The 12186-nt window shown below is 63.3% G+C and overlaps 3 protein-coding genes across 3 annotated transcripts in view; all 3 read left to right on the forward strand.

Annotated features, from left to right (window-relative positions):
* PRSS56 (serine protease 56) overlaps positions 1–2386 on the forward strand; it is a 12933-nt gene extending 10547 nt beyond the window's left edge. Inside the window, 8 exon segments of the mRNA XM_035890021.1 lie at positions 1–88; positions 196–357; positions 507–570; positions 822–984; positions 1384–1531; positions 1650–1736; positions 1986–2092; positions 2213–2386. The exon segment at positions 1–88 is cut by the window's left edge and continues 56 nt beyond it. Coding sequence (XP_035745914.1) covers positions 1–88; positions 196–357; positions 507–570; positions 822–984; positions 1384–1531; positions 1650–1736; positions 1986–2092; positions 2213–2386 — 993 coding nt within the window.
* A 479-nt stretch (positions 2387–2865) lies between these two features.
* CHRND (cholinergic receptor nicotinic delta subunit) lies at positions 2866–7357 on the forward strand. The gene is given in 14 exon segments (XM_035890022.1): positions 2866–2937; positions 3765–3889; positions 3891–4080; positions 4082–4267; positions 4458–4502; positions 4604–4713; positions 4817–4972; positions 5204–5319; positions 5569–5769; positions 6110–6221; positions 6344–6458; positions 6670–6871; positions 6977–7089; positions 7175–7357. Coding segments are annotated over 14 exon segments (1926 nt in total).
* Positions 7358–7905: 548 nt separating this feature from the next.
* CHRNG (cholinergic receptor nicotinic gamma subunit) overlaps positions 7906–12186 on the forward strand; it is a 7821-nt gene continuing 3540 nt past the window's right edge. The window contains 11 exon segments of the mRNA XM_009634319.2: positions 7906–8041; positions 8044–8118; positions 8443–8582; positions 8693–8737; positions 8947–9056; positions 9156–9311; positions 9568–9665; positions 10463–10666; positions 10954–11068; positions 11339–11453; positions 11772–11976. Coding sequence (XP_009632614.2) covers positions 7906–8041; positions 8044–8118; positions 8443–8582; positions 8693–8737; positions 8947–9056; positions 9156–9311; positions 9568–9665; positions 10463–10666; positions 10954–11068; positions 11339–11453; positions 11772–11976 — 1399 coding nt within the window.

Raw genomic sequence — 12186 nt, forward strand, 5'->3', positions numbered from 1 at the left:
TACGCCGGGTCTTGCCGGGCCCCCCAGGACAGGGCCGCCTGCACCCGCCTGTCTGAGGAGACCTGCCGTGCCAGGACAAGACGATGTGGTGAGCTAGGGGGTCATACTGGGGTGAGGGTGTTGGGTGGGAACCCATTTCTGGCACTGTGGTGTCAGTGTGGTGCTGGGGCCATGGCTCTCCGGTTGCACCCACAGAGCTGCACTCCTATGCCCAGACCTTGGTGGATCTCCTGCGCCGGGCTGGGGACTTCATCCGAAACCAGTTTGACTTCTCCTTCTTCACCCGCGCCCTGCCCCAGCTCCTGGGCAAGATCTATGGGCACCTCTTCCCCCCCCGCATCCGCAGGGATGCCCCAGGTACCCTCCTGGGCTGGGGCACCCTGTGCCCTCTTGGGGTCCCATTGGTCCCCTCCCATGCCAGTGGCCGGGGCACCAGGAGCCTGCACTGGTACCCCCATGGGGCTCCCCTACCCCTTGTCCCTCCTGTCCCCTTCTTGTCTCCACAGGCCTGGCTGTGGCAGGGGCCCGGCCCAGCCCCACATCAGAGGGACCCCGGAGACCCCACACCAGGTGAGGCATAGTGGGCCATGGGACAAGGGGGGCTAAAGGCTAAAGGCTTTGGGGAAGTGGGCAAGATGCCTATGGGCGCTGACACGACTTTTGGGGGACAGCCTAAAGCATTGGGGTCCTGCTCCTCCTGCAGCCAGGACACATGCACGGCCCAGCCAGGTCCCACAAAGGTGCGCAGGGTGGGGGGTGGCACTGCCCAGGGGACGGGTGCCACGGGGTGCCTGCCTGAGCTTGCCCTGCTGTGCTTGCAGGCGGGGGGCCAGGGGGCTGCCCCCTTTCGCAGGGCTCTTTGGGGCTGTGGGACCCCGGCTGCAGGACTGGGTGGAGGCGCTGAGGACCATGGCAGGGGGCAGCTCCCCAGTGCCCACCCCAGACAGGGAGCAGATTCCTGGGGAGACGTGGCTCTTCTTGCAGGTATTTGGGGAGGGATGGGCTGGGGGGAGCCCCTGCCCCTCTGGTGACAGTGCCACCAGGGACCAAAGCCCAGCAGTTCCGCCATGTCCCCTCCTGACATCCCTTGGGCCCATCGTCCCCTGCACAGCCACAGGGGTGGCATCTCCCACTCTGACACCACAGAGGGGGCATCTCCCCCTCCCCAGCCAAAACCAGTGCTCCCAGTCCAACCAGTGCAGAGCCAGCCATGGGTCTGACCCTGCAGGTCAGGATCTCACAGCCATAAAGATGTTGCATGTCCTCAGTGCCCCATCTGACACAAGCCCGGCCATGCCCTGCGCTCTGCCACTGTGCACCTGGCAGTGCCCGTGGATGCTCTGTGGGTGCCCCACCGTCCACCCTGTCCCCCCTTCCCTTCAGCAGGGTGAGGAAGTGGTGGAGGAGCTGGTGGGACAGGGACGAGCCTTCCTTGCCCAGCTGCGGGCAGAGCTGGACCTCAGCACCCCTCTTGAAGCCACAGAGCCACGATGGGCACCCAGCAAGCTGGCAGGGACCCCCACGCTGAGCCGTGAGCCTCAGGAGCTGGGGGGGCTGGGGCCGATGGGGCAGCGGGGTGTCCATCTGCTGGCCGGCTCTGCCCACCGGCCATGTCCCGGCCAGTGTTTTCACACCTCTCTTGGTAGCAGGGTCTGCGCCAAGGGAGAAACGTGAGCTGGTGCCCACGGAGCTGCCAAGGGTAGAGGAGGAGGAAGAGGAGGCAGGTGTAGGCAGAGGTAAGCGCCCTGCAGCCCTTGGCCACTGTAGGATGCCACATGCCACCATGGGGATGGTGGCAAGTCTGACCTTGGCTTCGCACCCCAGTCCCAGGGCTGATCATCCTATGTCAGTGGGACAGCCCTTGGCCATAGCCCCCTCCATAGGGACCCTCTCTGCCCCCGCTTCCCATCATCCCCAGAGCATGGGTGCTCCTTCCCTGATGTCCCCCCTCCATCTCTCTCCTGCCTGTGACCCCGGGGTTGCAGCCTGCCCCGGCCTCAACGAGTCGGTGGTGCGGGTGGGTGCAGTGCGGGACCTGTACGCCTGGGTGCTGCGGGTGCCCGAGCCAGACCTGGCCATGACCTTCCAGGAGGTGAGTGCCCCATCCCACTGCTCTGAGCTCCCTGCCCCAGCATCCTGGTGGTGCCATCCCCCCAGACCATCACCGTCCCCTGGCCCCCCTGGGACTCACAGCATTGTCGTCTCCCCACAGATCCTGGTGGACTTGGGCTCCAAAAATGCCAAGGGGCTGTACCGGGCGCAGGTGCGGGCCACGGTGGGGGGCCGCCCCGCGGCCTTCACTGGCCTCGTGGGGCTGGAGAGCGACTCGCTGGCCCGCAGCATGCCCGGCCTTGTCGCTCTGGCGCTTGAGGTGCTGAAAACCTAACAGTGCCTGTGGTGCCCTGGGGCACTGTGCCAGCATGGGGACGGGGTGCCAGGGCAGGGGCCTCTCATGTCCTTCAAACCCAGCTCCCTCGCCAGCACAGGTTCTTCCACCCTTTATGTTCCCCATTGTGCCTCAGTTTCCCCCTTCCCACGACCACTGCCCGACCTCCCGAGGGCAATGGGCTGCTGGGGGGGCCACCTGAAGCATCCCTGCCAGGGATCACCGCCCTCCTCTCCCCTGGGACCCCCACCTTGGCAAGCCCACCCCATTTTCCCTAGAGGCACTCAGGCCGTTATTTATTTGTACAGAGAAAGGTTTATTTTTCAATAAAGAAGGGCTCTATTTTCCGGTAGCTGGCGAGTGTGAAGCGAGTGCTGTGCCATGTGGTGCCAGAGAGGTGGGCACCAACAGGGGGACTTCCCATGGGGGGTATGACATCCCACTGCATCCCCCTTCCCATTCCCCTGTACCCCACGGCGATGCCCCCAGCCTGGGTTCCTGCCCCTGGCATCGGTGCTGTGCCCAGCCTAGTACAGACCCCCCAGCCACGGGTCAGGCACCCCTCCTGCCCACCCATAGCACAGCACCGATGCCCACCCCTGGTGCCACCCCATCGGGGACCCACAGGAAACCTCCTACCAGCGCAGGGGCCGAGCGTGCCCCAGGCCAGCGGCGAGTGCCAGGGCAGTGCCACCCCGGTGCGTGGGCATGAGTGGGTACCAACCCCTCCTGCTGCTGGGCAGCCCGCCACCCCCGAGCAGCATCGCTGGGGCCTCGGAGCAGCGGGGAAGGGACCGCTCCTCCCCACGCCCAGCAATGGCCGTGCTGGAGTGCCCAGGCGCAGGGTGATGGGCTGGCCCAGCTGCGCCTGCCCGTCTCCCCTTCTCCCGGCACGGGGGTGCCGGAAGAGAGGGGTGGGAGCGGGGATCCGGTCCAGCACCCTCCCCCCTCGGCACCTGGCACCATCCATCTCCCACCCCGGCCGGCAGCCGGACATCCGCTTGGCCAGGCCAGGCGGGGAGGTGCTGGGGTTGCCCCATCGCTGGGGGGTTCTGGGCCCCCTCGATGGGGTTGGTGGGGGGTGATGGTGGAAGGGTCCAAGCTGGGCACAAGTGCCCCCAGGGCTGCATTTTGGGCATTGCCTGGCAGAATCCCATCACTGAGCACCCCCTGAGCCTCCATCCTGGCTGTGCCACCCAGAGCCGCGTCTCTGTCTGGGCCGTGTGTGTGTCTGTCTGTCTGTGCACAGTTGGGCTGCATCCCTTCCTGTGTGCCAGCATGTGGGTCCATCTGTCTGTGCACAGTGCCACTGTCCCCATGTGTCCCTGTGTGTGCCTGTCTGTGTGCATGCTGACACCGCATCCATGACCTGTACTAGGTCCATGTGTCCTGGTCCACGTGTCCCTCTGTGCGTGCATCCACCTACGCGCACAGTGCCACCACGTCTGTACCCAAGTGTCTCGTGTCTGTGTGTCCCTGTGTGTGCTGGGTCTGCATCTGTGTGTCTGTGTGTCCATGCCCACGTCCTTGTCCCATGCCCATGTGTTCCCATGTGTGTCATTCCCACATGTCCTGTGTCCATGTCCCCGTGCAGCACAGACATGCCGTGTTCTGACCTCCTTCTGTCTCCTCCATCCTGACACCACCGTGCCCTCATTGAGCATCCCTGTGGGGTAGCACTGGGCCCAGTAACCCCCCCAGCCCCACCCCAGTCTGCCTGACCCCATACCCCCAGGCGGGCTCTGCGTGAACCAGGAGGAGCGGCTCATCCACCACCTCTTCGAAGAGAAGGGCTACAACAAGGAGGTGCGCCCCGTTGTCTCCACCGACCAGGTCGTGGACGTCTACCTGGCTCTCACCCTCTCCAACCTCATCTCTCTGGTGAGCCCCAGAGGGCAGTGCCTGCCGTGGGTGCCCTGCAGCCATGCTTAACCCACGGGGCTGGCTGGCTGGGTGGGGGGAGCCCCAGAGGGCTGCTGCCCTGAACCCTGGCTGGTGAAGGTTGGGGCCCCTCAGCTGGGGGGGGGAATGGCTGGCCCTGGCATCTCACTGCCCCACACTGTCATTGCAGAAAGAGGTGGATGAGACGCTCACCACCAACCTATGGCTCGAGCACGTGAGTAGGGACAGGCATCATGGCATCAGTTGTGCCCCGAGGCGCAGGCAGCAGGGTGGCCCAGTGTGGTGAGGGTGTGACCTGGGGATCCCCCCCTGCAGGGGTGGACAGATTACCGCCTGCAGTGGAACAAGTCTGAATTTGGGGACATCGAGGTGCTCCGCCTGCCACCAGACATGCTGTGGCTGCCTGAGATAGTCTTGGAGAACAAGTGAGTCATGCCTCGGTTTCCCCTCCCGAACCCCCTGAGGCATGCCCAGAGCTCCCCCGCCCCTTGCCAGCCCCACCATTCCCTTGGCTCTCTCCCGGTGCAGCAACGATGGGCTCTTCGAGATCGCCTACTACTGCAACGTCCTCATCTACAACACAGGCTCTGTCTACTGGCTGCCTCCCGCCATCTTCCGCAGCGCCTGTCCCATCAACGTCGACTTCTTCCCCTTTGACTGGCAGAACTGCACCCTCAAATTCAGGTGCCAGGGGCCTGGCTGGGGCAGGGGCGGGCAGCAGGGGGGGCATCCCGGCCCCCTGCAGTGCCCGCTGCTGCCAGCGCCTTCCCTGGCTGTTGGGGCGCAGCGAGGTGGGGGTTTGCAGGTGACTTGGTGGGCCCGAGTCCATCATGCTGGAGGTCAGGGTGGGTGGATAGTGGGTAACAAGCAGCAGGCACAGCCCCTCACTGCCTGTCTCCCCTGGCTATGGGCCAGTTCGCTGGCATACAGTGCCCTGGAGATCAGCATGCACCTGAAGGAGGATAGCGACCCGAAGACGGGCAAGTATTACCCAGTGGAGTGGATCATCATCGACCCCGAAGGCTTCACGGGTAATGCTTGTGCTCTCTGCCGTGTCCTGTGGCAGCAGGACACCCTGTATGGGGCTCAGGGCACCCTGGCATTGGGGCACCCTGCCATGGAGGCACCCGAGTACCCGGGGCTTTGGCACTGTGGCACCCATCCCACCAGGCTTGGAGCTACCCAGATCCAGGGCACGGAGACTGGGTGCTGGTGGGGCTGGTGAGGATGGACATGGTGGGGCCCCCCCATGCCATGTGCTGTACCATGTGCCCTGACAGAGAATGGGGAATGGGAAATCATCCACCGCCCGGCCCGCAAGAACATCCACCCTGACAACCCCCCCGAGAGCAGCGAGCACCAGGACATCACCTTTTACCTCATCATCAAACGCAAGCCGCTCTTCTATGTGATCAACATCGTCACACCCTGTATCCTCATCGCCTTCATGGCAATCCTTGTCTTCTACTTGCCCGCTGATAGTGAGTAAGACCCGTGGCACCTGTGCCGGGCATGGGGGTCACCCCATGGGGCACCTCTGTGTCTCACATCTGTACCAGGTCCTGGTACATGGGGACCCCCCCCGAGGTCCAGCACAGGGACATCCTGGTATTGGGACTCCCCCACGTAAGACACCATCATCCCAGCCAGGCACCTGGCAGGGGCACACTTGGGCACAGGATACCCCATGTGGGATCCTGGGGTACCCCCATAGTAGAAAACCCCACTGTATGGTGGGACACTGGGAGAGCAATCCCAGCACTGGGGGCACTGGGAGGGGGACCTGGAGCAGGGCTTGCTCTGAGCTCACCTGCTCTCCAGGTGGTGAGAAAATGACCCTGGTGATCTCGGTGCTCCTGGCCCAGTCTGTCTTCCTTCTGCTCCTCCCCCAGCGCCTGCCTGCCACTTCCCATGCCATCCCCCTCATCGGCAAGTGAGTCCTGGGCACCGCTGGGTACAGCGGGGACATCGTGGGGTCCCCATGGTGCCAGAGGGCAGCTCTGCCTGTGCCCAGCCCCTGTGGCAATGCCAGTCCCAGGTCCATGCCCCCCACAGGTACCTGCTTTTCATCATGCTGCTGGTGACGGCCGTGGTGATGATCTGTGTCGTGGTCCTCAACTTCCATTTCCGCACCCCCAGCACCCATATCATGTCCGACTGGGTCAAAGAGGTGAGCAGGGTGCTGGGCGACCTGGTGGATGCAGAGGTGGCACTGTGCCCCACGGAGGGCATGGGACAGTAGAGCCCTGGCATTGCATTGCATGTCCCATCTGCACCACCCCCAGGGGTTGCATGCCCGGGTTGGAGGCAGAAGGTGGGGACAAGGTGTGGTTGCACCAAGGGGGTGGCTGAGAGACCTGACACCACCTCTCATGCCCCAGGTCTCCCTGCAGACCCTGCCCCGCCTGCTGCGCATGTCGCAGCCAGCCGAGAGCCCGGCAGGCCCCCCGTGCATCCGGCGCTGCAGCTCAGCCGGCTACATCGCCAAGGCGGAGGAGTACTTCAGCGTCAAGTCCCGCAGCGAGCTCATGTTCGAGAAGCAGTCGGAGCGGCACGGACTGGCCAGCCGCATCACCCCTGCCCGTGAGCTTTACAGCCACCGTGGGGACATGGGGAAGGGCAGCGGAGCAGGGGTCTCCAGGGGTTGCAGCCCTTTGGAGCCCACCTCACTGTCCCCCTTGTCCCCAGGTTTGGTGTCTGCAGGGATGGGTGAGGAGCAGCTCTACGAGCACATAAAACCTGTTGTTGACAGTGCCAACTTCATCGTCAAGCACATGCAGGAGAAAAACAGCTACAATGAGGTGGGGGCTGCAGGCTTGGCGGGGCAGAGGGGGCTCCCTGCGCCCACTGTGTCCGCCACTGCCCAGCTTCTGGCTCCTTCCCCAGGAGAAGGACAACTGGAACCGTGTGGCCCGAACCCTGGACCGCCTTTGCCTCTTCCTCATCACCCCCACGCTGGTGGTGGGCACCCTCTGGATCTTCCTCATGGGCATCTACAACCACCCCCCACCACTGCCCTTTGCCGGAGACCCCTACAACTACCGGGAGGAGAACAAGCGCTTCATCTAGGGGGGGTGTCCCATGTGCCAGCCTCCTGCTCCTTCCCACTCACCTGCCTTGACTTGGGAAAATAAAGCTGGGTGCTACTCACTAAGGGGTGCTGAGCTGGTGGCTGCTCTTGGTGTCCCCCCAGGCATGGTGCCCACCCTAAGTGCTGTGCATGTGCCAGGGAGGGTGATGCCCACCCAGGGAATAGGTGCGTTTGGGTGCCCTGAGTACGATGGTCCTCAGCTGTAGCTGGAAGGGGTGTTCCAAGAGGGGGATGTGGTGGTACCAGCCCTGGTACCCCCCGTTGGGCAGGGCACTGGGGACAGGATGGGCTGGGGAAGGGGATGGACCCCCCCAGCATGGCACCAGCCCAAAAAAAATGCCTGCCCCTTCCCCACCCTGCACCCCACTGCCATGGGCGGGCTTGCAGAGGGACACCCTTTTTCTATAACCCATGGGTGCCTGCGTTTCTGCTGCAGGGAGATGCATCCCTCCATGGGGGACATGGGGAAACTGAGGCACAGAGCTCATTTTGGCCCTGGACCCAATTCCAACCCCCTGGGCACAAAATGGCAGAGGAGCTTCCCAGCAAATGGGCATCACTCTGCGGGTGGGGGGGGGCGTGGGTGGTCACCCGTCCCTCCCCGGCCCCGTGGCTGCCTGGAGCAGCTGACGGTGGCAGGGGACAGCTGTCCTGTCCCACCGGGCGCCAGCCCACAAACCCGCCACGCCGACGGCGAGCGAAGCCCCCGCCCTGGCGTGGGGGTTTGTCACCCACGGGTGTGCAATGCTGTGCACCATCCCACTGGCGTGTCCCCGTGCTGGCAGCCTGCTGTCCCCACGTCCTGCCCTGGAGAGGTCCCTGCGGTGAGCGGCATGGGGGATGTGGGGGGGACGGGATGCACACCCCCCCGCTTACACGCTGGGGCACTGGTGCACAGTCAGGCACACGCAGCTGCGTGTGCACACCAACAGTAACACACGCGTGGGTGTCCCCTCCCCATGCACACCCCATGCCCCCAAGGCCCACACTGGCAGGTCCTGGGGGCATTGGTGTCCCCACTGTCCCCACCCTGGGGTGCCCCCATGGCACATGCCCTCCCCAGGTGTGGGCTGCAGGAACCAGGAGGAGAAGCTGCTCCAGGACCTCATGACCAACTACAACCGGCACCTGCGCCCGGCCCTGCGTGGGGACCAGATCATCGATGTCACCCTCAAGCTCACCCTCACCAACCTCATCTCCCTGGTGAGAGACCCCCCCGGTCACCACAGGGATGGGGTCTGCCCCCACATGTGGGGCAGCAGGCAGAGGCGGGCAGGGCACTGAAGCCACTGCCCTCCTTCCTTGCTTGCCAGAATGAGAGGGAGGAGACCCTCACCACCAACGTCTGGATCGAGATGGTGAGACCCCTCGCCTCCAGGCAGGACCCCCCTGGGCCACATTTGTGTCTCAGGGTGGCACCACGTGGAGGGCTAGCACCGTAACCTGCACCCTCTTTTGTGGGTGCCCCCAGCTGAGCCCATTTTGGGGGCAGCATGGGCCAGGCAGCTCACAAGCTGCCCTCCTCCGGGAGCACTGTGACCCTCCCTCTTTGCTCCCCTCCCCGCAGCAATGGTCTGATTATCGTCTGCGGTGGGACCCCGAGAAATATGACAACATCCAGCTGCTGCGGGTGCCCTCCACCATGGTCTGGCTGCCCGACATCGTCCTGGAGAACAAGTAAGGTGATGGGGCAACAGGGACATATGCCAACACAGGGGGTGGCAGCTGCCCCCCTGGGCACAGTTTGGAGCTGAGCCCACCTTTCCTCCCACGCAGCATCGACGGGACGTTTGAAATCACCCTCTACACCAATGTGCTAGTGTCCCCTGATGGCAGCATCTACTGGCTGCCCCCTGCCATCTACCGCAGCGCCTGCGCCATCCACGTCACCTATTTCCCCTTCGACTGGCAGAACTGCACCATGGTCTTCCAGTGAGCACCGTCTGGGCACCACAGTGGGTCCTCCTGCCGTGGGGTCCACCTTTGCCCTGGGGCAATGAGCCCCTGGGCAGACAAATGCCACCTACCTGTCCCCTGGCACCCTGTGGGTGGCAGGAGGCACCTTGCGCCAGCCAAGCACCCCAAAGCAGAGCTGGAGGTGGTCAGCATGACCCGGTGCCACACTGGCACCCTTTGCCCATCCAGCCTGCTGCGTGCCAGCCTGCGCTACCTCCTCGTCCCTCCCCAGGTCCCAGACGTACAGCGCCAATGAAATCAACCTGCTGCTGACAGTGGAGGAAGGCCAGACTGTGGAGTGGATCTCCATCGACCCGGAGGCTTTCACAGGTAACACCATGGCCGCCCCCATGGCACAAGAGCATTCCGCCATGGGGGGCACCCAACAGGCCTGGTGGTACGCCGGTGGCTGACAAAAGCAGGGCTGCGGGGGCTATTAGGAGCTCCCGCTATTACATGGGCACTTAAGTTATTAGTGGAATCGGGAGTGTGGGAGAGATTTGTTTTTCTAACCCCCCCAGCTCGGGGCTCTCACCGCCTGGCAGCCGCTCCTGGAGAGTACTGCTCCTGCAAGCTTGATTGATGCTGGGAACGTAGCTGTCACGGCCAAATGATGACGTTTTCCATCACATTTTAATTGCATATTGAAGGAACAAAATGCTTTTTGGGCAGCGAGATTTATTTTTTCATTACCGGCCCGAGCTGCGATCTTGATTGGGAAAAATCTATTGCTCCCGCAGATGGCAGGGGAAAACAGCACGCCGTCACCCAGTGTCACGCTCAGCTTCCCCCCGCTGCACCCTGGGGGCAGGAAGGTGGGGTGACCCCAGCCCCACACATAACTCCCTGGGAGCCCCCAGGAGGCCCAAGGTGCCCCATATGTGCCTGGTTGCCCCCTCCAACAGCTTTTTGGGGTATTTCACCCAGGCACTCTGGCATGCTCCGTGGTGCTCCTCTCCCTCCCCAGTGGCTCTAGCACCTTTCCCCACACCATGCCCAGCTTGGGTGCCCTGTGGCACCCACACCAGTCACCAGCCTTCCCCTTCCTCCTCCCCCATGCCGGGGGGCTGGCAGCCCCAGTGCTCCCGGTGGGGTGGTGGGACTCACATGGCACTGCTGTGTCGCAGAGAACGGCGAATGGGCCATCAAGCACCGCCCCGCTCGGAAGATCATCAATTCGGAGCACTTCACTCCCGATGACACCCAGTACCAGCAGGTTGTCTTCTACCTCATCATCCAGCGCAAGCCACTCTTCTACGTCATCAACATCATCGTGCCCTGCGTCCTCATCTCCGCCATGGCTGTGCTTGTGTACTTTCTGCCTGCCCAAGGTATGCACTGGTGCTGTGCCCATGGGGAAACAGGGATGTGCCAGGGGGCAGCGACAGGTGAGGAAGGGCTTGTCATCCCCTCTGTCCTTGGGGACCACCACTGCTCTCTCTCACACATTCCTGTGATATTTGGGGGGTGGAGTGAGTGTGTTTCCAGGTACCCCACGGCTGAAACCTCATGGCAGAAGTTGGCCAGTTCAGCTTTGGGGTGGGGGCTTTTTGCCAAAGGAAGGAAATGCCCACACCACTGCTTTGTGCCAACCTCTGCCTTCCCCCCTCTTTGGCAGCGGGTGGGCAGAAATGCACCGTCTCCATCAACGTCCTTCTGGCCCAGACTGTCTTCCTCTTCCTCATCGCCCAGAAGGTGCCTGAGACCTCCCAGGCTGTGCCTCTCATTGGGAAGTAAGTGATGCATGGGGATGGGGGTGCCAGCCTGGCTGTCACACTGTGCCGGTAGGGTCTCTGGGTGCTGTGCAGCAGCCAGTGCCCATGGACAGGACCCCAGTACAGAAATAACCCCCAGCCCAGGCAGGGCTGGCACAGGGCTACCCACGTGCTTGTGTCCCACTGCCAGTTCCCAGTTTCCAGCCCAGGAGGGCACTGAGAAGGACCTTACATGCCCATAGCTTGTGAGCCAGCAGCCCCATATGAGGCCCCGTGTCCCCTCTGCAGGTACCTGACCTTCCTCATGGTGGTGACGGTGGTGATTGTGGTGAACGCTGTCATCGTTCTCAACGTCTCTTTGAGAACACCCAACACTCACTCCATGTCCCAGAGAGTGCGCCAGGTACCTGCTGTCATCCCCTTATCCCTTAGACAGGGGGAATGGGGTGGGTATTTGGGGATGGAGGCCACGTCCCTTGCAGAGCAGGGTGGTGGGCATGCCTTCACCTGAGTGCAAGTCATAGCACATGGAGTGTTGCCAAACTCCTCTAAGCCACTTCAAACACTGGGGAGCAGCAGGAGCCAACACACCCGGCATCCCATTGGCACAAGGGTACCCCATGGGGACGCTCCAGGCAATGCAAGGGGACCCAATCGCACCCATTGGGTGCCCTGGGTGGTGTGTGTGGGGTCAGGTCCCCGTGGGTGACGCTGTGCCCAGGTGTGCCTGCACCTCCTGCCCCGCTACCTGGGCATGCACATGCCAGCACAGACACCAGGGCTGCCGCGAGCTGCCCGGAGACGCAGCTCCCTGGGGCTCATGGTGAAAGCTGATGAGTACATGCTCTGGAAAGCCCGGACCGAGCTGCTCTTCGAGAAGCAGAAGGAGAGGGACGGGCTAATGAAAACTGTGCTGGAGAAGATTGGTGAGTGTCCCCGGGGGGTTGGCACCTCCCTGCAAGGCTGGGTGACGTGCCAGGTGGCCGGGCGCTCACTGCTGCCTGCTGTGCCGGCTCTGCTGCCTGTAGGACGTGGCCTGGAGAGCAGCAGTGCCCAGGACTTCTGCCAGAGCCTGGAGGAGGCAGGCCCCGAGATCCGTGCCTGCCTGGATGCCTGCAACCACATCGCCAATCCCC

This window comes from Egretta garzetta, unplaced genomic scaffold (genome assembly GCF_000687185.1).
Source record: "Egretta garzetta isolate BGI_Z169 unplaced genomic scaffold, ASM68718v1 scaffold172, whole genome shotgun sequence".
NCBI lineage: Eukaryota > Metazoa > Chordata > Aves > Pelecaniformes > Ardeidae > Egretta > Egretta garzetta.